Source organism: Sorex araneus, chromosome 6, assembly GCF_027595985.1.
Source record: "Sorex araneus isolate mSorAra2 chromosome 6, mSorAra2.pri, whole genome shotgun sequence".
NCBI lineage: Eukaryota > Metazoa > Chordata > Mammalia > Eulipotyphla > Soricidae > Sorex > Sorex araneus.
In genome coordinates this window covers 74,437,830-74,465,806 of record NC_073307.1, presented here as the reverse complement: position 1 = coordinate 74,465,806, position 27,977 = coordinate 74,437,830, and the positions used below count along the sequence as shown (strand labels likewise).

At 39.4% G+C, this 27,977-nt stretch overlaps 1 protein-coding gene across 1 annotated transcript in view; it reads right to left on the bottom strand.

The window, feature by feature from the left end:
• Positions 1 to 27,977, bottom strand: part of DNAH9 (dynein axonemal heavy chain 9) — a 570,390-nt gene that overhangs the window by 91,491 nt on the left and 450,922 nt on the right. Inside the window, exons 56-59 of the mRNA XM_055143580.1 lie at positions 22,265 to 22,429; positions 18,580 to 18,720; positions 13,438 to 13,608; positions 11,099 to 11,221 (exon numbers count right to left, since the gene is read on the bottom strand). Of these exons, the coding sequence (XP_054999555.1) occupies positions 11,099 to 11,221; positions 13,438 to 13,608; positions 18,580 to 18,720; positions 22,265 to 22,429 (600 nt within the window). The remainder of the gene's footprint in view (positions 1 to 11,098; positions 11,222 to 13,437; positions 13,609 to 18,579; positions 18,721 to 22,264; positions 22,430 to 27,977) is intronic.

Below are 27,977 nucleotides of genomic sequence, written 5' to 3'. Positions count from 1 at the left end.
AATGTAACTTCTTGCATTTGATAATAGTACTATAATGTTATCTTGGGGAAGTAGTGTACAAAGTATTTTTTGGTGTTAATTTTTTACTAACTGTGATTTATGAAGTTATTGAGAGTTGGGCTTTAGGCATATGTGAGCGCCAGTCCCCCCAATACTGTCAATTCCCCTAGCATTGTTCCTCTATTCCTGGCCCACTCCAATGCCCACTTCGTCTCCACCTGTTAGCTTGACAGGCACATTACAAAGTGTCAGGGGGTACAGCTGAGAGCTCATATTTTCAGTTTTATTGGGTGTGTGTTTTTGACATATGGCTATATCAATCATCCATATGACCTTTATAACTGAAACTCTGATGTCTGTTTACCCACTACTTCCTATTCACTTCTTCCCTCCTTGATTTCTTTTCCTCTCTGTCCTTTTCTCCAAACACTGGGGTAAAGGGTAACCTAGGCACCCCTTTTCTACTACAGTGCATTTCTTCCCCCAGTAATTTGTATACCACAGATAATTTAGATTATCCTGGGCTTGTCTTTCTTCTTATGGCTTACAACATATCTTCCAGTTGCATTGCAGCAAATCCCATGATTTCATCTTTCCTTGCAGCTGCACTGTATTCCATTGTATATATATATCATATCTTCATAATCCATGCATCTGTCATTGGACACCTAGGTTGATTTCATATCTTAGCAACTGTACTGAGTGCAGCAATGAATGAGTGCACTTGTATCCTTTGAGAGTGTTTTTATGTCTTGGGGGTAGATGCCCAAAAGTGGAATTGCTGGGGCATCTGGTAGTTCGATTCTAAGTTCACTGAGATCACTTCATACTGTTTTCTGCAGGGATTGTACCAGAGTGTTCTCTGGTATATTCCTACCAGCAGAGGATGAGTTCCTTTTTCATCACATCCAGCCAATAAAGATTGTTACTACTACTTTTGCTATGCCAATCTCATTGTTGTGATATCATATCCAAGTGTCATCTTGATTTGGATTTCTCTGATAAGTAATGCTGAACATTTTTTCATGTGCCTACTGCCCATTTGCTTGTCTTCTTCTGATAAGTATCTGTTAATTTTTACTAACTATTTTTGATAGGATTTTTGTATCTTTATTCTGTTGATTTTTCTGAGTACTTTATATATCCTAGATATCTACCCTTTATCTGTTGTGTTGAATACAAATATTTTTTTCCCATTCAGTAAGTTGTCTGTTTTTAGTTTTTTCTGTGTTTGGTTTTGCCATACAGAAGATTTTTAATTTTATGTGGCTAATTTTTTTACCCTTAATTTTGTTGCCTTTGCCAATCAGTGGTATCAGACCATTGAAGACACCTCTGAAGTGCAGAACCTTGAAGGATTCTGTCTGTATTTGCCACGATGTACTTTATAGGTTTTTGTCTGATCTCAGGATCTTTGATTCACTTTGATTGGACTTTTGTGTAAGGTGTAAGATAAGGATTCAGCTTTAATTTCCTATAGGTAGTTGTCCAGTTTTCCTGGAACCATTTGTTGAAGAGGCTATCTTTACTCCATTTTATGTCTAAAGCATGTTCTCAGTTCCCTTATCAAAAATTAACTTCATATCTGTGGGGTTTTGTCATAGGGTATTTGATTCTAACTCTTTTTTTTTTTTTGCTTTTGGGTTACTCCTGGCTCTGCACTCAGGAACCACTCCTGGCGGTGCTCAGTGGACCATATGGGATGCTGGGAATTGAACCCGGGTTGGCCGCGTGCAAGGCAAACGCCCTACCCGCTGTGCTATTGCTCCAGCCCCAAACATAGAATATTTTTCTATACCCTAATACAGTTCCAAATTAGATAATGAAATAGTTTCTAATTCCTTGTTTCTCAGTAGGGCTTTGGCTATTCGTTGCCTTTTCTGATGCCATGTAAAACTTTATTATTGACTTTCTAGATCCTGGAATAATGTGATTTGAATTTGGTTGGGAATTGCATTGAATGTATATAATAGCTTCTTCATTTTAATAATATTGTTTCTTTGGATCCACGAACATAGAATATTTTTCTTTTTCTTTCTATTTTTTTTTCTTTTTGGATCACTAGCCAGCGATGCACAGGGGTTACTCCTGGCTTTGCACTCAGGAATTACTCCTGGCAGTGCTCAGGGGACCATATGGGATGCTGGGAATCGAACCCGGGTCAGCCGCGTGCAAGGCAAACACCCTACCTGCTGTGCTATTGCTCCAGCCCCAAACATAGAATATTTTTCTATACCTTAAGGTCTACTTCTCTTTCTTGTGTGATCTAAAATGGTCGTGGTATAGATTTCTCAGTTTTTGTTAAGCTGATTGCTAGTTACCTGATATTTTCAGATATTATTTTAAATGGATGGACTCCTTGATTGATTTTTAGTCTATGATTCATTCTTCGTATATAAGTATGTGACCAGTTTTTATTTATTGTCTTTGTAGTTGGCCACTTTGATGTATTGGTTTATTATTCCTAGGAGCTGTTTTGTGGACTCTTTAGGGTTTTCTATGTATATCTTGTCATCTGCAAATAGTGCTAGTTTGAGTTCTTTACTTAGTTGAATCTTTTTGATTAGTTTTCTTGCCTGATGGCTATTTCCAGGACTTCTAATACTATGTTGAATAAAAGTGGAAAGAGTGGACATCTTTATCTTGTGCCTGATTTCAGAGGGAATCTTTCAGTTTATCACAATTAAGAATTATACTTAGTGAGTTTTGTTGAAATATTTAATGCAATCAAAGTGAAAGTAAAGTGAAATTTATTAGTTACACAGGCGGGGGGGCTAAGGGTGTGGGGGGGCTAGGGGCGTGGGGGGCTAGGGGTGTGGGGGTGCGGGGTGGAGCTATACTGTGATTCTTGGTGGTGGAATATGTGCACTGGTGAAGGGATGGGTGTTCGAGCATTGTATAACTGAGACTTAAACCTGAAAACTTTGTAACTTCCCACATGGTGACTCAATAAAAAAATTAAAAAAAAAGAATTATACTGACCGTGGCCTTGTTATAGATAGCCATTATTATCTTTAGGAAGTTTCCTTCCATCCCTGTTTTTTTGAGGGTTTTATCATGAATAAATATCAGTTATTGTCAAAGACTGTCTGTGTATCAATTGAGTTGATCATATGATTTTTATCTTTGCTTTTATTAATGTGGAATAAAATATTAATTGATTTGCATATGTTGAAACATCCTTGCATCCTAAGATGTATCCCACTTGATCAGGGTGTATGAATTTTTTTTTTTTACATGTTGTTGTATTTGGTTAGCTAAGATTTTTTTTTTAAAGGAACTTTTCACTGATATTCATCAGGGAAGGTGGTATGAAATTTTCTTTCCTGGAAATGTGTCTACTTTGGGTATTAGTGTAATGTTAAATACATAGAAGGTGTTAGGAATAACTACATCTTTATTGTTTTGGAAGAGCTTAAGGTGTATAGTTGGTAAATCTTCTTTGAAGGTTTGCTAGAGCTCACCAGTGGGCCCATCTGAGCAGGAGTTTTTTAAATTTTTGTTCTTGAGGAGATCCTTAATTACTGTTTTTAGTGTCCTTACTTGTAATTGGCCTGTTTAGGTTTTCTGCTTTCTCCTTTACAGGTTACATAACTAAGAATCTATTCATTTCTTCCAGGTTCTCCAGCTTAAGAGCCTAAAGTTGTTCATAGTAACCTCTCATTATATCTTGAATTTCTGAAGGATCCATTGTAATTCTCCCCTTTCATTTTTGATCTGATTCATCTGAACATTCTCTCTTTTCTTCCTCGTGAGTCTAGCTAAAAACTTATCTATCCTGTTTATTTGAAGAATGAGCTGCTGGTTTCATTTATGCTTTGAATTTCTTTCTTGGTTTCTATTTGTTAATTTCTGCTCTAGTTATTATTTTCCTCTTTCTGCTACTTTTTGGATTTATTTGCTGTTCCTTCAGAATTCTGAGACATGTGTTTAGGTTGTTAATTTTCTTTTTTTCTTCTTTCCTAAGGTAGGCATGCATTGCTATGAATTTCCCATTTAATGCAGATTTTACTATATACCATCGATTCTGGTAGCTTGTGTTTTCATTCTCATTAGTTTCAAAGAATCTATTATTTCTCCCATGGTGTCCTCTCTGAATGAAGTATTGTATAGCAGTGTTTTGTTCAGCTTTCTATTTTCTCCATCTTCTTTCTGTAATTAATTTCTACTTTCATGGTGTTGTGGTCTGGGAAGAGTTTGTACAATTTCTATATTTGTAATTTTATGTGTGTTTGACTTGTGAGCTAATATGTGATTTATCCTGGAGAATGTTTCATGTGCATTCTTATTTGGGGGGATGTAAAGCCCTGTACATGTACATATCCACCTTGTAGGTGGGTAAGTAGTCCATCTATATCACTCGTGGCAAGTCACATTCTAAATTGCCCAGGAAAATATGTAAGGGCACTACAAATGCAGACCAAGCTCATTACCCACCACTTAAATCTCAACAAGCTGTGACATCAAAATTGGAATGCTCTTTATAATGTCTTAAATATTTCCCTGACTAGAGAAATTGTCAAATCTTGCCCAGATTGCCAAATTCTTCTATTTCATACAGTCAGGAAATTACCTAAGAGGTCTGGAGTCAAATGACTAATGGCTAATGGATGCTACTGTAGAGTGTTCTGTGATACTATTCTAATGTTATCCATGCTACAGCCATGACTGTTAAAGCACGTTGTCTATCAGAATTTACTTCACGGGAAAAGCCTTTGATGTTTAAAACTGAAAATGCGTCCAGATCCCCCACCAGGCTGTCTTCACTGGGGCAACTCTGAGGGGTGCGGGTTGAGTTTCCCTTTCTACCCCAACAGAACCCCAGCAGCTTGAAAAACTCCAGAACACAATTGCTGCCATGCTCATGGCCCCTGTGGAGAACAGGCCTGGATGAGCCTCATCCATGAGGGAACCTGCAGAAAACCCAGGTATGCGGGATCGTGACTGAAATCTCCAAACTTGCTCAGAGCGGGAATGGACCTCCCTCCTCCCCTATCTTCGAAGTGTACCAGGAGCTTGACAGTGACACCCGCAAACTGCCCCTGGTGCCATATAATCTCATCAATGGCCATGATCCAGAGACTCAGAAATAAAGCTCCTCCTGGGGCTGGAGTGATAGCACAGCGGGTAGGGCGTTTGCCTTGCACGCGGCCAACCCAGGTTCGATCCCCAGCATCCCATATGGTCCCCTGAGCACCGCCAGGAGTGATTCCTGAGTGCAGAGCCAGGAGTAACCCCTGTGCATCGCCAGGTGTGACCCAAAAAGCAAAAAAAAAAAAAAAAAAAAAGAAATAAAGCTCCTGGAAGAGAGCAACATAGGCCTCCCCCATAGATTCACTCACCCATGAGTGAATCTGCTGTATAATCATATTCTAAATTTTAGAATTCCTGGAGCCTCTCATATTCTACACCACTAATGTACCAGAGTAGCACACAACATCTGATTGGGTTTAACAAACATGTTTGTAAATCTCTTATCCAAGGGTTTAATGGCTCCAGGATGAAATACAACAATCTTCACACACTTTCTCTAAGGAAACTTTATTGGACCATTTTTAGCAGATTATTCATAACAAACAACACAAAATTAATTGTTTTGGTTCTGCTTTGGAGGTCACAGTATGGGATTTGGGGTGGAAATATTCGTAATGTGGTGGGAAGGTGCAGTGGTGGTGGGAATGGTGTTTGAATATTAAATATAATGAATTACTGTAAACAACTCTATAAAAATAAAAATAAAATTAAAATAAAATAAAACTGAAAATTACCTATTTATACTTCAAAAATATCTTTATAATTCTGTACTTGCTGGGGCTTTATGTTGTCCCAGGGAGTAACCTACAAGATCATGCTGTGGAAGAAAAGTACACTTAAATATAAAAACTCTGTTGAATTAAAGGAGGAACATTGGAGTAGAGTATTAAAATAGAATTATACCATAACTACTACTTTATTTACTTTAAATTTTTTAAATTTTGATTCCCAAGGACTCTTGGCTTCACTAAAACACGAATGGTACACTGACAATTCACAAAAGCACTAAGTTCTTTTTAAACCCTCACTAGAACACTTGTGGCAAGAGCCAGGGGAATTAACACGGGAGTGAGGCTATGCTGTGTCCCAAGAGTAAAACCGGTGGAGGCTCCCCGTGAGAAGAGTAAAACACTCTTCTGAGTCAGCATCAGACGCCCCTCCCTTTGAGCAGTGAGAGAGATGCTCGCACTGAGGGAGGGCTCCCGCTCTGGGTCAACTACAAGGAGAGAACTCTCCACAGAAGCAGGGGACCAAATAGAACTACGGCATCCAGATCCCCTGGGGAGGTCTCGAGAGAGCAAGGAAACAGCATAATGTAACACACCAAGTTCTGGACCACCTAACACCCCGGAGCATCTGTTTCCAGCAATTACATTGGTAATAACCCATAATTCTTTACTATTTTTGGTCATGTTTAGCTCATTTCCCTTAACAAATGGCTATGACTTATATGGATGCAGCTAATTAAACTCATTCTTTGATCTAGTAACTCAGAATATTAAAAAGAAAGAAAGAAAGAAAGAAAGGAAGAAAGAAAGAAAGAAAGAAAGAAAGAAAGAAAGAAAGAAAGAAAGAAAGAAAGAAAGAAAGAAAGAAAGAAAGAAAGAAAAAGATCCCCCCCCCCCTTTCTTCCTAAGAGCTGTTAACTCAAGCTCCCATTGATAGGCAAATAGTTACTCCAACTGAAAGAACAAAAGTCAGCCCGGGAGTACCAAGTCCTGTAGCAAAAGGCCTTGGTAATATAAACCAGATTTCTCTGTGAATTTCTACATGTCTGGTATGACTGCGCTGTCTTCCAATCAATGTGTACCTTGGAATGAAGTAGAAAACCATTTATGCATTGTATTCCACTGAAACTCGTCAAAAATGATTAACAGTCTTTTTTTTTAAGTTATCGCATCAGCAAATGAACACGTTTGGGGATTTGTGGAATAACCTCAATCCCACAAAGCTAGAATTTTGAGAGACCGCTAAAATTTATATTCTTACAGAAACTGCAGTGCTAATTTTACTAATAATTTATAATAGCATCAAAATCCTATACTGGGTCCAGAGAGGGCTGCATCCAGAAATCAGCATCATCTTCAACCACTGAAAGACTTACCTGGAAGAGGCATAACATCCATTATAGTCCTCGTTTAAACATAAGAAGGAAGGAGATTTGGGAAATTATCCCCCCAGTTATAACCCCACTGTCAGGATTGTCCCCTGAGAAAACCAGCATAGGTGATAGAATATAAATGGACAACAAAAATGCACTTGGGAAAGAATAGAATAGATGAAGAATAGGCTACACCTGCAAACATACTCCCAGGAAAGAAAATAATAAAATAGTTCAGAGTCTTTTAGACGTAGAGGGTAACATGGGAAAAAAATAGAACAGGAAATTGTCATGACTTTATAATTAAAGGTATCTGCTGTTCATGTACCTATTGAATGTTGATGTGCTTATTAACTGTGTTTCATATCTCTGTCAGCTATAAACAATGGCTTATCTGTTGGGAGCCATAGTGGGGGGCAGTACTGTACTGACCACTAATGACGGAGAAGACAGCCATATAGTTTGGACTTCCAGTTTGTTTGTTTGTCTTCTTATGTGTTTGTCTCATTCTCTGCAACCAACCCCACCAGGGTGGGTTGTACAGCAGTTTGGAAGGATTCATGAGGGACAGCAAAAACAAAGGTAAAAACGTGGACGACATCAAGTTAAAAAGCTTCTGCACAACAAAAGAAACTCAAAATAAAACACGCCCTATTGAACAGGAGAAAATATTGTACACAGTGCATCAAGTAAAGGGCTGATACCCAAGATCTATATAGCATTCACAAAACCAAAAAAAAACTTACACCCATCAAAACACTGGGAAAGGAGATGAGTAGACACTTCCGCATGCATATGCTAGCACAAATGTGACAATGTGTTATCATCACTTATGCTTTGGAAAATGCCAGTTAAAACAACATTTAGATATCTCACATCAGTGAGAAAAGCATATATCAAAAGTCTAGAAATAGCCATTATTGGTGGGGTTGTGGTGAAAAAGGAACCCACATTCACTGCTGTTAGGGATGTGTTTAGTACAACCTCTATGAAAAGTAATACGGAGATCTTTGTAAAGAGTAGGAATAGAACTCCTCTACAATCCAGAAATACCAATTCTTTTTTTTTTTTTTTTTTTTGCTTTTTGGGTCACACCTGGCGATGCACAAGGGTCACTCCTGGCTCTGCACTCAGGAATTACCCCTGGCGGTGCTCAGGGGACCATATGGGATGCTGGGAATCGAACCCGGGTCGGCCGCGTGCAAGGCAAACGCCCTACCCGCTGTGCTATCACTCCAGCCCCAGAAATACCAATTCTTGACGTCTGTTCCCAAGCTCTCCAAGACAAACCGAGGCTTATTGCAGTGCTTAGTACAATAATCAAGATATGGCAACAACCCAAATGCCCACTACGGATGAATGTATCAAGACTTGTGATATACCGAGAGTATCCTGCCTGCACAGCAGAGCCTGGCAAACTATCCATGGCGTATTCGATATGCCAAAAACAGTAACAACAAGACTCACATTGGAGACGTTACTGGTGCCTGCTTGAGCAAATCGATGAACAATGGGAGGATGAAATACACACACACACACATATATGTGCAAGGGATACTAGGTAGCTCTAAGGACAAAATCATGCAGTATGCTATAACATGATTGGAGCTAGAGGATATCATACTGAGTGAAGTCAGTCAAAAGGAGAGGGACAGATAAAGAATCATTTCTTTTATATGTGGTATATAACAATACACAGTAAGGTAGAAACAAGGGCCAAAAGTAATGAAACTGGAGAGTTGGTCCACAGAACTGAGTTTGTAGGAATCTAGAGGTGAAAGGAAAGTGCCTTTGGGATATTGATGGAGGAAAGTGGATACTCTGGTGATGTGGTGGTGCTGAAGTGATGTATGAATTATTAATAATACTGTAAATCATGAACCTCAATAATTTTTTAAAATTAAGTGCTCAATAAATGAGAATCTTAAGCAGGATTGTATTCTCTGCTTTAAGTAACCTGTCTTCCCATTGTTCATTGATTTGCTCAAGCGGGCACCAGTAACATCTCCACTGTGATATTTGTTGATACTGTTTTTGGCATATCGAATATGCCACAGGTAGCTTGCCAGGCTCTGCCGTGCAGGCAGGATACTCTTTTTTTTTTTTTAAATTTTTTTATTGAGTCACCATGTGGAAAGTTACAAAGTTTTCAGGTTTAAATCTCAGTTATACAATGCTCGAATACCCATCCCTTCACCAGTGCACATATTCCACCACCAAGAATCCCAGTATAGCTCCACCCCGCCCCCCCACACCCCTAACCCCCCCACGCCCCTAGCCCCCCCACCCTTAGCCCTCTGCCTGTGTAACTAATAAATTTCACTTTACTTTCACTTTGATTGCATTCAATATTTCAACAAAACTCACTATTATTGTTTGGAGAGTCTCTCCCCTAAAGTCAGACCTCAGGCAGGATACTCTTTGTAGCTTGCCGGGCTCTCTGAGAGGGATGGAGGAATCAAACCCGGGTCGGCCGCGTAGGCCACATGCAAGGCCTACCTGCTGTGCTATTGCTCCAGTCCTGTTATCTAAAATCCCAAAGATGGGAGCTGGAGCCATAGCACAATGGGGAGGGCACGCAGCAGATCAGGGTTTAATCCCCAGCATGGTCCCCTGAGCCCCACCAGGAGTGATTCCTAAGTGCAGGGCCAGGAGGAACCTCTGAGCATTGCTGAGTGTGGCCTCCAAATCAAAAAACTAAACTAAAATAAAAATAAAAGCCCAAAGTAAGAGTGGAATCAGGAGTCTTCCACAGCACAGTGTGACTATACCACTGTGGGTGTATATCCAAAGAAAGTAAATCCATGGAAGCAGAACAAGAGAGTCAGGTGCCTTTTCATGCTCTGAAGCATTACAACCAGTAATCGAGAAAACAATCAAAATTGTCTTGCCTACAGGTGAAGAAAATACAGTATTTATAGACAAAGCAATAGTATAAAGACTCAATCAAGTGGAAAATTCTGCTCTTTGCGACGACTTGGCAGAAACGAGGGGATTTTACACTGGTGAAATCAGTGAGACGCAGGAAGGTGAAGACTGACACTTGGGCTGCCTGGTGACGGCTAAGGGAAAGTCGGGCATAGTAGCAGACAAATGCTGGGTGGAGGGGTGGGGGGCAGGAGAGAAGGGGGACCCTGGCGAGCAGGGGCAAGTCATCAGTGCCTGCAGGGGCCTTCAACCACTGGCCTGTGGGAAGGCTAGATAATATTCAGTTACATGTAAACACATCTGGGGACCAAAAGTTCAACATAATTAACTATGAGTCATAAAACTTCAAATGTTTGGGGTTGATCTCAACTCCAAAAAGGGGGGGAAGGGCGTGAATTATTTACTTTGATTGAGGTGGCATGTCGCGATGCATGTATCTACCAAAACTCCAAACTGTACAACCTAAATGTCAATTTGAAGGGGTGGGGGCTTGGGGCCACACCCCATAGTTCTTAGGGATCGCCTCTGGTGGGGCCACTGGAACTAGGGGTGCCGATGATCGAACCTGGGACCCCCACTTGCAAAGCAAGCACTCAGCCCTCTGAATATTCTCCAGCACCTGAATCATTAGGGTGGGCACCGTAACCTTAAAGAAGTTATGATTCACATGTAGATTCTGCAACAGAACTCCAGCATCTGAGTGTCTCACAGAACTGTGAAGGCGACATTGCCAGCAAACCTCCAGCAGGTAAAAAGGACACTCAGTGGAGTATGAGATGCCCACAGAATCTTATTGCTTCCTCACATCTGGAATGAAAGGCACTTACACTATCCTGAATTTTCTGTTAAGAATTCCCAGCAGGCCAAGAGACGTTAACTCTTATTGAGCATGTGGGTAAAGGGATATACTCATGCTCAACAGTTCTATTTTCCAACCTCACAACCTCCTGCTGACTTCGTAGGGAAAAGTATCAATGGAAAGTTCCAGAAAATAAGCGTTTGAAATTTATTTTTCTAGAAGTCCTTTCTACTGACCTTGATGTTACTCCAGGCCTGATGGGAGAGGAACTCTACTGGGCTAGTGATGCCTGTCTGTGCTGAAGACCGAAGGAGAAAGTCCAACTCTGCTGCTCCAATTTCTTGATTCATGAGCAGGATCTACAACGGAAGAAGGACATCATATTTCTTTAGTTGGGTCAATTTTGGGATCCTGGATTAGGGGTTATTGCTGCTTCTAACACTAGAAACCATACAGAAATATTGGCAGTTGAAAGTGGGTTGCGTGGAAGAAAGATCGTAACTGCACAAATCATTTCTGTATGCACCTCTTTCATCCCAATATGAACATGTTATAAATTCCCAGTGAACTGAGCATAGATCTTGATTCGCAGGCACTGGATATATTAGTAATAAATGCCATGAAGTGTATTACAGCAAAGTAATTGAGGAATGTGATGATTGGAGTAGTGTTTCAGTGAAATATAAGAGTATATGTAAATTGGAAGTGTTCACATAAGCTTAAGGAGTTCAGAAGAGAAGGGTGGCCAGCAAGCAGGGGAGGAGAATTTTGTTGATTTAGCTTTTCCTAAGTGCTTTATAACTGGGTGTTGGAGAAGCTAGATAAGGTATGGGAATATTTAGATGGTCAGGGACGCTTTCTGAGGAGGGGTAGTGGTAGTGAGAAATTCAGAGACTTGGGAGCTAGTGAGATGTGTTTATGTGGGTTGGCACGAGGAGGGGGGGAACATTGGCAGGGTGGGCATTTGCTTTAGTTAGAGTTAATGATTCACATTGAAGAATCACTTGGGAAATTTTTCTTCCCCCATTCAAATGGTGTTTTTGGCTGAGATGTTGCAAGTGGGAATGTTCACTGAGAAAGTAATTTGACCAGTTGAGAAAAATAATTTGATCAATATAAGGCAGTGTCTAAGGAGAAAATAGACTAGAAATGGCGGATGGAGCTTGTAAGATGAGACAGAAATATTGGTGAGACCAGAAAAGTGAAATATAGTTTTTTCCAAAGAAATTTCTGGTTTTTTTTTGAAAAAGAACTCCTAGGGTCTAGAGCTAATTAGTGGCAGAAGAAAATTATCTCAGCATGTATATATATGTGTGTATATATATGTGTGTGTATATATGTGTATATACACACACATATATATATACATACATATATACTTTTTTCTTTTTGGGTCACACTCAGCGATGCACAGGGGTTGCTCCTGGCTCATGAACTCAGGAATAGCTCCTGGTGGTGCTCGGGGGACCATATGGGATGCTGGGAATCGAACCCAGGTAGGCTGTATGCAAGGCAAATGCCCTACCCGCTGTGCTATCACTCCACCCCTCAGCATGTATATTTAAATATAATAGTGCCCCAATTTTTTTGTATATAGGCTGAAATGGAGAAACAGAGAAAGATAGGCATAAGCCAAATTAATATTCACCCACAAATTTTGGCTTTGTAAAGGCAATTATGTCAGAGGTGATAATAGAATATCTGAATTTTCATATTGGAAGTCTTCAAGAAAATCTAGCCAGTGCTACTAATATATAAATGATCCTAACTTATAAAAGTCTTCAAGAAAATTCAGCCAATTCTAATTGATAAATGGAAAAGGAAAATCTCAATAATATATGATTGGAAGGATTGATTAAAGAAAATTAATTTGCAAGTTTTATTTGCAGGGGTACACACAGTGGTGCTCAAGGCTTACTCCTGACTCTGTGCTCAGGAATCACTCCAGGCGGTGCTCAGGAGAGCCACATATGGTTCTGAGATGGAATCTGGATTGGATGTGTATAGCACAACAATCCTACCAGCAGTACTATTTTTCCAGCTCCAATTTTCAGCTTTTTTGAAACTGAGAAAGTGTAGTACAAGGATTACTTGTAAATATTTGGAATCCTAGGTGCTTTGAAGCCTATGAAAACCAGGGTTGTTAAAGGTCAACTCTGGTCTGTCTAGAGGAAGGCATGTGCTTTCTCATGCTTGAGAAAGGTTGTCATATTAAAACTTGAAACCCATCGGTAAATAATTAATAAAGGTACATTGTTAGAGTAATTCAACAAGTATCTGATAATTGGTATTGATGTCAAATTTCAGTTTTTTGCCAGTTTATACAGATTGGTAATGGACATTGGGGATATGTTTAGAGGGATTTTTAGATCATCCTGGGTTAGCAAGAAGAGTAAAATGATTGATTAAGCCTGATTTCTTGGACCTGGGCAATGGCAGAGTTTGCATGTGCTCCATTTGATCTTCTTACCTGCACACAGTATGGCAGCAGTGATAAAGAATCAAATTTCTTTGCACCTGCTGTTTGGTCACAATAAAATGTACTGTTCTGTAAACATATTTAGTTTACTTTTACCTGAAAGGTGAGCTGGGCAAGGTAGGTGAGCTTATCACACTCAAAGAGCCCTCGGCTGGTGTACTGGTACACGGAGAAGGTGATGCTATCTATGAGGTTGGTCACCCTCTCCTTGAGGTTCTCACTAGCAGCAGCCTTTTCCACAGCCTTCTGGAAGACAATACTGAAAGCCTGGGAACAAAAGGTAAGATACTGTTAATTTATAAAACTCTCTTTTAATTCTCTTTTGGCTGCACCCAGCAGTGCTCAGGGGTTACTCCTGGCATTGCTTGGGGAATCACATCTATAGATAGAACCAGGCCTCCCCTATGTAAAGCCTGTCCTCCATCCCTTTGAAATATCTTCCAAACCTGTAGTTTTACTCTTTGACTCTAGTAGTCTTACCCCTAAAGAACATTATATTGCAAGCCACAGAAATATTTTCCCAGCATATCTTGCTAAGAAGGGTAGCTACAAGAAAATATTAGCGCCAGTGGTAGTACAGCGGGTAGGGTGTTTGCCTTGCATGCAGCCAACCCAAGTTTGATCCCTGGCATCACATATAGTTCCCCAAGAACTGCTAGGAGCAATCCTTGAGTGCAGAGCCAGGAGTAACCCCTGAGCATTGTCAGGCATGACCCAAAGAGTCAAAAAATAGAAACAAAGAACAGTAAAGGCTATAATAAAAAATAACATATATGTAAGTAAAAAGCATTATTAGTTATCTTCTTAGTTCATAGATATTTTTATTTTTTCACAAAGAGTGCAAAGCTGTGCTATATACAGAGAAGAGCCTGTGGCCAAAACAATTAGCTTGAATTGCATGAGTGTTTGTTGGATGGCTACTTCAGAAAAAGAAAACAGTTACCAATAACCTGTTGGGTCCTATCCACAAAATCATAACATTCTACTCTGGTAGAATTAATGTTCTGTACAAGTGTGTAATTATAAAAAAAATCACTGTAATAATAGGAATTTAGAACATTTTACAATTGTATTATGGTAATGATCAAAATTCCATATATTTTTTGTTTTCCTCCTCTAGTTATTTGATGAGTTCTCTTGTGACAAATTCAAGAGGACTTATTAAAAATTTCCTTCCTTCCTTCCCTCCTCCCTCCCTCCCTTCCTCCCTTCCTCCCTCCCTCCCTTCTTTCTTTCTTTCTTTCTTTCTTTCTTTCTTTCTTTCTTTCTTTCTTTCTTTCTTTCTTTCTTTCTTTCTTTCTTTCTTTCTTTCTTTCTTTCTTTCTTTCTTTCTTTCTTTCTTTCTTTCTCTCTCTCTCTCTCTCTCTCTCTCTCTTTCTTTCTTTCTTTCTTTCTTTCTTTCTTTCTTTCTTTCTTTCTTTCTTTCTTTCTCTTTCTTTTTTTTCTGTTGAATCACCATAAGACACACAGTTACAGAGCTGTTCATGGTCGGTTTCAGTCATACAATGTTCCAGTACACACCCCTCCACCAGTGTACATTTCCCACCACCAATAGACCCAGTTTTCCTCTTCAAGTCCCCACTCCACAGCCTGCCTTTATGGCAGGCACTCTCTGTCTGTTTCTGTTCCTCTCCCCATTTAAGTATTTTGGTTTGCAATAGAGATACTGAGAGGTTATCATGTGTGTCCCTTTACCTCTTTCCAGCACAGTTTTTATCCAGAGTGATGATTTCCAACTCTCTTTGTCATAGTGGATCCTTCTCTGTCCCTACTACCTTTTCCCCCAGTACCTTCTCCCCCCAGCAAAGGCAGGCTCCCAATCATAGACAAGGTATCTTAGCCCTCGTTTTTACCATGCTTGGGTATTTATTATTATTATTATATCCCACATATGAGTGCAGTCATCCTATATCTGTCCCTCCTCTTCTTTTCACTTAGAATGACACTCTCCATATTCATCCAATATAAGCTAATTTCATTGCTTCATTTTCCCCTAACAGCTGTGTGTTATTTTGTTGTGTAGATGTACCACAATTGCTTTAACCAGCCATCCATTCTTGGGCACTCAAGTTTTTTCCAGATTCTGGCTACTGTGAATAGTGCTGCAATGAACACAGATATGCAGATGACATTTCTGCTGTGTGTTTTTTGGCCCTCAGGGTATATTCCCAGAAGTGGTATTGCTGTGTCATAGGGAAGCTCAATTTCTAGCTTTTGAAAAAAGACTTTTTTAGTTAAATGGATATATTATTGTAACAGTATTGTAACAATATTGTAAACCACAGTGCCTGAAATGGAAAGAAAGGGGAGAAAAAAAGGAGAAAGCTCCTCCCATAAGGCAGACTGGGGTCGGGTGAGGAAGATTTGGGGATATTGGTGGTGGGAAGTGGACCCTGGTGAAGGGACTGGTGTTGGAACATTGGATGCCTGAAAAATCAATCATCGGCAACTTGTAACTTAAAAAAAAAATCTAATCACCATGAATTACAAAGTTACAAGTTACAGAAGACCCATAAACCTTCTTGCTATGATGAAGGCTTCAACTGCTTTGTTATATCTTCTGAAATATGCTCATTATGTTTATAATAAAGTTAAAAAATAAAATTTTGACTCTATTCTTTCAGAGTCCTTATTCATTTCCTTGAATCTTAGATTTTTTAAAAAATCTTTTCAATAGTTAACATTTTGAGGGTTGGAACCTTATCAACTTTAATATCTTTTCTTTGAATCCAGTACGGCCTTTTACATCGTTATTTAAAGGATTTAATGACTGGCTGGTGCTGCTATAGTTCTCTAAACAGCATTCCTCAGTGGGGCCACAGGGCACCTTGTGAACTCGCGGGATATTACAAAAGGGCCACGATGAAAATTACATAAATGTGGGTCACAGCATGAAACTAGGGTGGTGACTGGTAGAACAGGGGTCACAGGAAGGTAACAAACATGAAATGGAGCCACGGTCTTATAAGTGTGGGGAGACACTGATTTAGAGTACTCAGATAAAATTAAAGGGGTTCTTCCGAATCTGGATCAACCGTCATGAATTAAAAGTCTTTTGGGTGGTAGTGGTGGACAGTACAGTGGCTGCCTTTCACATGGCTGACCCAGATTCAAACTCTGGCATCTCATAGGGTCCCTCAGACACCGCCAGGAATAATTCCTGAGTGCCGAGCCAGAACCAGGAGTAACTCCTGAACATTACCAGTTGTGACCTCAAGAGCCAAAACCCCCAAATTTAAATAAATGTAGATGTCTTTGAGGACCAGTGTGTAGACCCAATAGTGAAGAGTCGGAAACTTGGATCCCACGTCTCTCATGGCATGTGGAACGTGAACGTGATGCTTTCAAACATTCCAAAGTTCCTTAAGAAATTGTGACACATGTGGAATCCCAGTTTTATTTATTTATTTGGTTTTTGGACCACATCTGGCAGTGCTAAGGGCTTACTCCTGACTCTGTACTCAGCTTTCACTCTGGGAGGGCTCAGGGGGACCTACAGGGTTCTGGGGATATAACCCAGGCTAGCTGTGTGCAAGGCAAACACCTGCCCTGCTGTACTATCACTCTGGAAATACTAGTTTTAAGTCTTTGCAACTAACTGGAGTACCTGAAACACAAAACAAAACAATATAACAACCAGAAAAAGTAAGTTTGAGATCAATTCTCTGTTCTTTGTCTCTACCTAACTGATTCATCACTTTTCTAATTTTAGAAATGTTACTTCTCCTACTAGGGGTACACAATGCACACAAAAGGAGGATCTGGATCTTTCTACAATATGCAGAAAACCCCCGTAAGATGATTTCTTCCTGGTTATATGTTTGTTCCCTGCAACTATATGCCATTAATTTTCTCTGACCTTTGGCTTACATCCGAAATAGTTATTTTTAATTACTTAAATAATCTTAACTACATTATGCACTTTACAGCTTATTCAAAAACCTGGCTTCTAAAGTTTTGCTTATATGAACATAAATATATTTCTATTCTTCAAGAACATTTCTCATTTCTCTGCAAGAAATAGGAAGTGTGATATAAAGCTTTAGACAATAGTCAATATTTTGAAAACTCAAGTGACTGTTATTTGAAATTAGAAACTCCTAAGTGTACTGTATTTTGGAATTTTTGGAGCCACTTACTTAGATTCTATTGTTTAACATGTGAATTTGCTTCTAATGATGTAAGTAGATCAATTAAAAATTGTTCATGGCAATTCTTAATGGCATAGAGGTTCAAAATCAGTTCTTCCTTTATAAAATGAAACTTCAATGATAAAATCTATTTATCAACATGCTATTGCTGCAAGGCAATTTATAGTGTTTTTTAACATTTAATATTTTTTAAAATACATATATTTTTATTAGTTCCTTGATTTCTCTTTTTGCAAGGAAGAATCACTGTGATAGATTTTAACTACTCTGAAAACTAGGTAGGTGATTCCTTTAGCTGTTAAACTTATTATGCTAACCTTTATCTTACCACCTGGCTTCCATATGGCAATTCACTATCACAGAACGAGGTGTTTGTTCTGTGTGTGTATGTATGTGTGTGTGTGTGTGTGTGTGTGTGTGTGTGTGTGCATGCGTGAGGGCCCTCTCTGTTGGATCAAACTAAATTATTTAGAAGTGTACCACTAATCCCATAATTCTCTTCAATTGTGATATTTTTATGAATGTCCTTGTACAATATACACATTCAAAAATACACCAATAATTTATGTCTGTGTTTCTAAAAGTATGATAAGTTTAATCAGCATTTAAAACTTATCTCTGATTTTAAAGAACAGAATCTTTGGTACACATTAGAACAATAAAAAAGTAATACAAAATTAATATATTCTGTTTTTCCTGCCTTGGTCTTTAAATAATATAAACAACATGCATATTTCATGTGTCCATATTATATTTTAAGCTTTTGAGGGACAGAGGTTGCTCCTGAGACTTCTTGTAAGTACAGTAGCTGACATTATTTGTGCTGACATAATGAATGAGCAGGGCTGAGACTTGCTGTGGTGGTGTTCCCTTCTGTTCCAGATAAGGCAATCAAACAATCATGAAAAAATGTACTAAAGAGGTGAGGACTACAGTATTGGTTAAAGCAATGTAGCTGCTATCTAGATTTTATCTTAAAGATATGCAGTAGCTAGTAAAAAACATGGTCCGCTATTGTGAAAAGTTGCATGAGCTGTGTTTTATATTACTTTATTATGATTATGGAAAATTTTCAAATATGAGTCACCTTGAGAGAAAACTGGTACATTGGGTGAATCTTGCTGAGGTCATTCATGATGAAATAGAGCACAGAGGCGCGGGCAGCTGCAGGTCGGTAGTGCTCGCGAGCATCATTGATCTTCACTTCAGTCACCTTGGCCTCCTGGACCTGTTGGAAATGGCTCATAGTTCACACTGAGCAGGGCTTTCTGAGAAGCAATTCTTTATGTGGAAGAGTGTGTGTGTGTGTGTGTATGTGTGTGTGTGTGTGTGTGTGTATGGATGGATTGGCATAAAGAAAGTGGAGTGGGTGGAAGTCCATTTAATGAGTCGAGTGTGAAATAAAATCATACCATTCTAGCCTTTCCCGGGATGAAGCTGTCAAAGGGCTACTCTTGACTCTGAGCTCAGGAGTGGCCTGGGCACAGAGGTGATGTGTCGGGACCATATCTGGAGACAGGACCGGGGTAGACTGCATGCAAGGCGAGCACCTTGCCCGGTGTACAATCTCTCCAGTTAATTTTATTATTTATTTATTTATTTATTTATTTATTTATTTATTTATTTATTTATTATTTTATCACCATGTGGAAAGTTACAGAGTTCTCAGGTTTATGTCTCAGTTATACCATATCCAAACACCATCCCTTCACCACTGCCCATATTCCACCACCAAAATCCCCGGTATACCCCCCGCCCCCACCCCAACTGTATAACTGATGAATTTCACTTCATTTTCTCTTCACCTTGATTACGTTCCATATTTCAACACAAAACTCACTATTGTTGTGGTAGTTATACCCACAAACAAGATAACCCTATTAAGGAAGCATTTGATAATTAGTTTTCCATTAAAAGATTGTATGTTTTCAGGTTTTAGAAAAGGTCACGCGGCCGTGTTAGCGGCCGCGCGGCTCGGATGTGTCCCAGTCCCGAATCCCGGAGCCGTGTTAGTTGCTGCTCAGTGTCGCCAGGGCTCCATCTGGAAAAGGTGTGCTGGCTGCACCTCCTCCTTCCGGCTCCCCGGTGTTGTTGGCCCCAATTCGGGTCCAGAGCATTTTCCAGGCCGCGTTGCTCACCAGAATGCCTGCCGCTTCTCTGTTGATTGTGGCAAGATCTCTCCAGTTAATTTTGTTAATTCTCATGAAAGTTAGTATGTAAAATCAACAAAGAGCACACCCAATTCAGTTTTTCAGTAGTTTTCTCGTCTAGATAAAGGAGACCTAAGCACCGGCGAGTTTGTGAGACCATCTACTAGACACGCCTCAGTATAAACTGAAATGCTCCAAAACCTGCCAAAAGCCCAAACTATAAAATAAATTTAATTTTAATTCTTAAGCAGAGAATCAGTTGTTTATAATGCTATTAATAATGGTTTCTCATGCACACAAATCCAACAACAGATCCATCATTAAAGTACCTTTTTTCCTCTCAAAGGACCCCAAGACTCCTCATTCCTAATCTCCCCTAACTCAATTGTATGGGTCAGTTCTCTCATTACATTGTCTCTGAACCTTGTCGCTACGTGATATGTATCTTAAACCCCACGCATGAGAGAGATCATTCTTTTTTTTTTTATCGCACAGTGATTCTTTTTTATTTTTATTTATTTATTTATTTATTTTTATAATTTATTTATTTTTAATTAGAGAATCACCGTGAGGGTACAGTTACAGATTTATACACTTTTGTGCTTATACTTCCCTCATACAAAGTTCGGGAACCCATCCCTTCACCAGTGCCCATTCTCCACCACCTGTAAACCCAGCGTCCCTCCCACCCTCCCCAATCCCATCTCCCCCCCACCCCACCCTGCCACTGTGGCAGGGCATTCCCTTCTGATCTCTCTCTCTAATTAGCTGTTGTGGTTTGCAATAAAGGTGTTGAGTGGCCGCTGTGCTCAGTCTCTAGCCCTCATTCAGCCCGCAGCTCCCTTCCCCCACATGGCCTTCGACTACAATGTAGTTGGTGATCGCTTGAGAGAGATCATTCTGTATCTATCTCTTCCCTTTGGACTGACTTCACTGAGCACAAGATCCTCTAGTTGCATCCATTTTGCTGCAAATTGCATGACTTTGTTCATTCTTAGAGATGCATCATGTTCCACTATGTATATGTCCCAAAACTTCTTGATCCATTCATTTGTGCTTGTGAATCCCAAACTTCTAATCATGGTTTACCGAGCGTTTTGCAATATAATGGAAAATTAATTGCAAAATTCATTTCCTGCGCATTTCCAACCCCCTCCACAATCTCCTTGTGGTACACTTAATTAAGGAAAAATGCCTCCTCACAAAGCACTGATTTACAGTGTGCTAACATTTTTCCAGTATTCTTCTACCAAAACCCTCCATCACATCATTTGTCCCAAATTGCCTGTTTACTTATCCTCCACCTTTGGAGGACCAAGAACAGGAAAAGACTGGGATTCTGGCAAATTCACTTGTGCACTCTAAAATTTTGTCACAAAAAATATCGCACTTACAAGGTAACACTCATTTGATAATTAATAAAAAAATTACAAAAAATCTTCAAAAGAAAAAATTATCTCCATAGAGGTTTTGGCACACATTAAGCACTTTAAGGTCTTTAAAGAGAAAAATGAAGATGGGAAACATGAAGAAATTAGAATGAAGGTATCAGTATGTATGTTCCATCTTCTGATTTACTCCTTCGTTATTAATTAGCCTTTATCTCCCTGTGTCTTCTGCCACAATTACTTTACAATTCTGAATGTGCCTCTCTAGAGAGCTGGAATCCAGATAACCAACAATGAAGCCTGGGGGTTGCATACAGGCCACAGGTTGAAATGAAACTGGACCTAATTTCTTTGAGTATCATTCAAACTTTAGGTATCTATTATTATCATTAACATATAACCTGTTTTATTTGTTCTCCATTTGTCTTGCATTACTCTATTTGTCTTGCATTACTTTTCATCTTTCCTACCCTTTCCCTACCCGATCACAGTCTTTTATATTTGCAGAAATTTCGACATTCCATCAATGAAAGTATTTCCCTCAAAGCCTTAGTATTTCTTACAAGCACATTAACCTTACTCCAGATCCATTATTTTAATCACTCCTCTATCCAGTATCTTGATTACTCTTCTGATTGAAGAGTAGCTCTGTATAAGGGCAGATTTAAGCAACCTTTGGGAAAGGCAGGGTTTGACCCACCCAAGTCATGCCTTCTAGCCCTCAGAAGAGGGCATAAATAGTTTCTAAATAAAGTAAAGGAAAGAAGCCATAAATAAACTTATTTTCCTATGATGAAACCATGACTGAGAGTGGGGTTTTCTAGAAAGTTACTGAAGCTCTCATTAAAATCAAACTTGTAAATCAAACTGCAATCCTGTGGGTTTCTAAATACAACCACGCCCTAATCAGTTGATTTATACAACAGTATATCTTAAGGCAGATCCACAAAATTGAGTTACCATTTCCTGTAAAGAATGAAAGCTCCTGTTCAGACTTAGAAGTTCTAGAAACATTTGGGAAAATGAGTTGTCAAAAGAATGTCTAAGCTGGTGGGAAATTCATCTTCAGGATGGAGTCATTCCAGGAAGCTGATCTAACACGATCTTTTCAGAAGCAATGTGGGAAGGTGGAAAAACCATGTGTTGTCCTGACTTCCCCCCACCCCCCGCCCCCGTAAGTTGGAGCAGGTCTTATATCAAGAGGGACTTAAGAAGCTAGCAGTGTACATTTTACCTTTTCCTCAATTTCTGCAGCTGTCTTTTTGGTGATTTCAAGGTTCTCCACCAAGGCTGTTTCTCCCAGAAAGTTCCCAGATGCTGAGGAGAGGCGAGAGAGCAGGTTGTCTTCCAAGGTTTTGAGGGTAATTTTGAAGCCATTCTGCTGTTTTGTCAGCTCTGACTGCAAATGTCAAGTAAAGGGGAGTAAAGTTTAGATGCCCAGAGTACCTTCTGGGAGTTGATTTGAATAAATACCTGCTGGAGGCTAATAGATATATTCTAATTCTTTCCACTTGGAAGCAGAAAACTGGAAGTAGGCAGCACGTAGTGACTGAGCAGAACTCATGTGTGAGTAAAGCAAAGTGATGAGTCAAATCTGAACTGAATGTTATTAGTCATGCCACCATGGATGCAGCTACTTTCTTTTTTTTTTTTATTTTTTTTATTTTTTTTTATTTTTTTTATTTTTTTTTATTTTTTATTTTTATTTTTTTTAATTTATTTATTTTTAATTAGAGAATCACCGTGAGGGTACAGTTACAGATTTATACACTTTTGCGCTTATACTTCCCTCATACAAAGTTTGGAACCCATCCCTTCACCAGTGCCCGTTCTCCACCACCCGTAAACCCAGTGTCCCTCCCACCCTCCCCAATCCCATCTCCCCCCCACCCCACCCTGCCACTGTGGCAAGGCATTCCCTTCTGTTTTCTCTCTCTAATTAGCTGTTGTGGTTTGCAATAAAGGTGTTGAGTGGCCGCTGTGCTCAGTCTCTAGCCCTCATTCAGCCCGCAACTCCCTTCCCCGACATGGCCTTTGACTACAATGTAGTTGGTGATCGCTTCTCTGAGTTGACCTTTCCCCGGAACGTGAGGCCAGCCTCGAAGCCATGGAGTCAACCTCCTGGTACTTATTTCAACAGTTCTTGGGTGTTAGTCTCCCACTCTGTTATTCTATATACCATAGATGAGTGCAATCTTTCTATGTCTGTCTCTCTCCTTCTGACTCATTTCACTCAGCATGAAACTTTTCATGCCCCTCCACTTGACTACAAAATTCTTGACCTCCTTTTTTCTAACAGCTGCATAGTATTCCATTGTATAGATGTACCAAAGTTTCCTCAACCAGTCATCCGTTCTGGGGCATTCGGGTTTTTTCCAGATTCTGGCTATTGTAAACAGTGCTGCGATGAACATACATGTGCAGAGCAGCTACTTTCTTTACACCTCAGTAACCTCAACTGGGAGGTGTTCCCCAAAGCTGGGCCACCTTGTGGCTAACAGACTTTGTTCACTAAATGGAATGTATTTTGGGGACCAGCTAGAGGGTAGAGTTAAGTTTTAGTTTTTATGAATGATTCTCTATATTACTATTTTACTGTTCCCAAATAAATGTCTACCCATTAATAAAATTTTATCAACAGAAACTGACTCCAATATTGCTAGACAAGATCACCATGAGGCCCTCCTCTGGCTGGGTGGGCTGTGGTGTCCAAACATATTTGAAGTTATCTTTATTTTCTGATTGTTCTATATCATTTACAACACCTGGACACTCTTTACTCAGGGGCATATAATTTTAGTTGCTAGAGTTTCTTTCCTTTACTAAGTTTTGTATTCCTGCTCTGGATCATTAGAAATAGTAATATTCCTGGGAGCAAGAAATGTGATTGGAGCAAAGAAATCCTCTTTAACAAATGGTGCTGGCATAACTGGACAACCACATGCAAAAAAATGGGTTTAGATCTCAACCTATCACCATGCACAAAAATCAGATCAAAATGGATTAAAGACCTCAACACAAGACCACAATCCATAAGGTACGTTGAAGATAAGGTTGGCAAAACCCTCCATGATATTGAAGCTAAAGGTATCTTCAAAGATGACCTGGAACTGACCAACCAAATGGAAACAGAGAAAAGCAAAGAGGACTATATTAAACTAAGAAGATTCTGCACTGCAAAAGATACAGTGACCAGAATACAAAGACAACCTACAAATGGGAAAGGATATTCACCCAATACCCATCTGATAAGGGGTTGATATCAAGGGTATATAAGGCACTGGTTGAACTCTAAAAGAAGAAAACATCTAACCCCATCAGAAAATGGGGTGAAGAAATGAACAAAAACTTTCCCAAGGAAGAGATACGAATGGCCAAAAGGCACGTGAAACAATGCTCTGCATCACTAATCATCAGGGAGATGCAAATCAAAACAACTATGAGATACCACCTCACACCACATAGACTGGCACACATCCAAAAGAACAAAAGCAACCACTGTTGGAGAGGATGTGGGGAGAAAGGGACCCTTTTACACTGTTGGTGGGAATGCCGACTTGTTCAGCCCTTTTGGAAAACAATATGGACGCTTCTCAAAAAATTAGGAATTGAGCTTCCATTTGACCCAGCAATACCACTCCTGGGAATATATCCCGGAGAGGCAAAAAGGTATAGTAGAGATGACATCTGCATTTCTATGTTCACTGCTGCACTGTTTACAATAGCCACAATATGGAAAAAACCAGAGTGCCCAAAAATGGATGACTGGTTAAAGAAACTTTGGTACATCTATAAACATGCAAATCAATGTTATATACCATATCAATGAAAAAAATCATATGATCATATCAATACATGCAAAGAAAGCATTTAACAAGGTCCAACACCTATTCATGATAAAAACTGTCACTGTCACTGTCATCCCGTTTCTCGAGTGGGCACCAATGATGTCTTCATTGTGACACTTGTTGTTACTGGTTTTGGCATATCGAATATGCCACGGGTAGCTTGCCAGGCTCTGCTGTGTGGGCGAGATACTCTCGGTAGCTTGCTAGGCTAACAGTTACCCTGCTGCGCTATAGCCCCATCCCTATTTTATTGGGAGTTTTTAATCATGTTTTGATTTCATTGTCATCATCAAATCAAAACATGATAAAAACTCTCAGTAAAATTGAAGTTAAAAGAATTTTTCTCAACATAGTCAAATCCATCTGCCACAAGCCTACAGCAAACATTATACTCAATGGTGAAATACTGAAAGCCTTTCCTCTAAGATAATTGACAAGACAAGTTTTCCTATTCTCACCATATCTATTCAATACAGAATTGGAAGTACTTGCTATAGCAACTAGGTGATAAAAAAATATTAAGGGCATACAGACAGGAAAAGAAGAAGTTAACTTTTCACTATTTGCAGGTGATATAATACTGTACTTAGAAAACCCCCAGGACTTCATAAAAATTTGCCATAAACAATAGACTTGTATAGTAAAGTGGCAAGTGACAAAATCAACATGCAAATATCCAAGGATTTTTCTATACACAAATAATGAATTAGAATAGAGAAATTAAAAGAAACACAATACCATCATAATTGTGCCTCAAAAAATCAAATATCTAGGAATCAACAAAAGAGGTGAAAGAACTATATAAAGAAAACTAAAGAACACTATTTAAAAAATGAAAGAGGACACGAGAAAATGGAAACACATCCTCTGCTCATGGATTGGGAGAATTAACATTGTCAAAATTGCAATACTCCCCAAAGCATTGTGTAGATAAATGCAGTCCCTATAAGGATGCCATGACTTTTTCAAAGAAATAGCTCAAACGCTTAAGAAATTCATGTGGACACCCACTTTGAATCGCCAAGGCAATTATTGGGACAAAGACATTGCTTACCCCAACTTCAAACTATACTACAAGTTGGTACTAGTTAAAACAGAATGATTCTGGAATAAGGACAGGGTATCACATGAATGGACTGCTATGAACATAAGGCACTCCATTTTGTGTGAACAAAAGTTACATCATTTTGTGAAACTTACTTCATTTTGTGTGTGATATTAGTTGTTTATTAGATAGTAAGTTGTTTACAAGGCCACTGATAATCAGAGATGGACCCTGGCCCTGAAACATCTGGTTATTAATGCTGGGTGGATGCTTCCTACCTTGAACTCTAACTGGCCAATGTGATTGATGACACACCAAAATGACTAGACAATGGACCCTTAAATGACAGGCTTCTGACAGACCCTCTCAGACTTGGATGGAACCTCTATTTCTCCTCCCTTCTCCAACATATTTGGGACCTGGGCATAAACTTCTGGATCTCTGCCTTGCCTCCCAGGTGCCTGAGACTGGATTGTCCTCTGTCCTGCTTGTTTCAACCAGTCTGAAGCATGGCACCACTGATGAACCCCGTCCCTCTGCCAACCTCACTTTGGGTGGCCCAGATGTCCCTGAACTGAGACTGCAGAGTTCACAGGACCCCCAAGATACATCACATCAAGAGCACCTGGACAGAGGCCAGATTATAGTATAGCGGGTGGGGTGTTTGCCTTGCACACAGTCCACCCAGGTTCACTCCCCAACATCCCATATGGTCCTCTGAGCACTTCCAGGAGTAACTCCTGAGTGCAGAGTCAAGAGTAACTCCTGAACATCGCTGGATGTGACCCTAAAAGAAAAAGATACAAAGCAAACCAAACCCAAATAAGAGTGCCTGGGCTGTCGCTTCAGTCAACTGGGGGTGAGGATATACTCTAGAAATGTTCTTAGTTGGCTTTGCTTATTTATGGGTATGATTTTAGTGATGGGATTGTGTGAATTGTTACTGAATAAATTAGAAGTGCTTAAGCATATCCGACACCACTCATCTCTATCATGTTTGTGACAATGGAATAGAATTGAAAATCCAGATACTGATCCTCAGATAAATGGACAGCTAATTTTTGATAAAGGGACAAAAAGTATGAAGTGGAGTAAGAAAAAATTCTTCAACAAGTGGTTTCGGGAAAACCAGTGGGTCACATACAAAATAAAAAAAAGGAAGTAAGACTCTTTTCCAGCACATGCACAAAAGTTGCATCAAAACAGTTTAAAGAAGTCACTATCATACCTGAATCTATAAGTTCTACTAAGGAAAAATTGGTAGAACACCACATAGCATTGAAGCTAAAGGCATCTTTAAAGAGACTATACTATTGGCCAAACAATTACCAAAAAAAAGATATACAAATGGGACTATATTAAATTAAGGAGCTTCTGCACCACAAAGGAAATTATTACCAGAATTGAAAGACATCTCACATTCTGGAAGAAATGAATTGTGCATTTGATAGAGGGTTAATGTCCAAAATATATAAAGTACTGTTAGAACTTCACAATAAAAAACACCCATGGAGCATTGTATGACTGAAACCCGAGTATGAAAGCATTGTAAGTGTGTATCTTATGGTGATTCAATAGAAAAGAAAAGAAAAGAAAAGAAAAGAAAAGAATCCCACCCAAACCATCAAAACGTGAGGGAGAAGAGATGAACAGAAACTTCTCAAAGAAGAAATACAAATGTCCAAAAGTCACATGAAGAAATTTACTGCATCACTAGACATTATGAAAGTGCAAATTCAAACAACAATGAGATATCACCTCCTACTAGAGAGACTGGAATGCATAAAAAATATCAGCAGATAGTGTTGGTGCAGATGCAGGGAAAAGGGGGCTTTCATTAACTGCTAGTTGGAATGTTCACTAATCCAGACTTTTGGAAATATTGTTTCCTTAAAAAACTAGGAATTAAGCTTCCATATGACCCAGCAATTTCATTCCCTGAAATATACCCCAAGAGCCCAAAAACACAATGAAAAAAGATATTATCTGCACTTTTATGTTCATTGAAGCACTAATCACAATAGCCAAAATTTCAAAGCAGCCCATGTACCCAA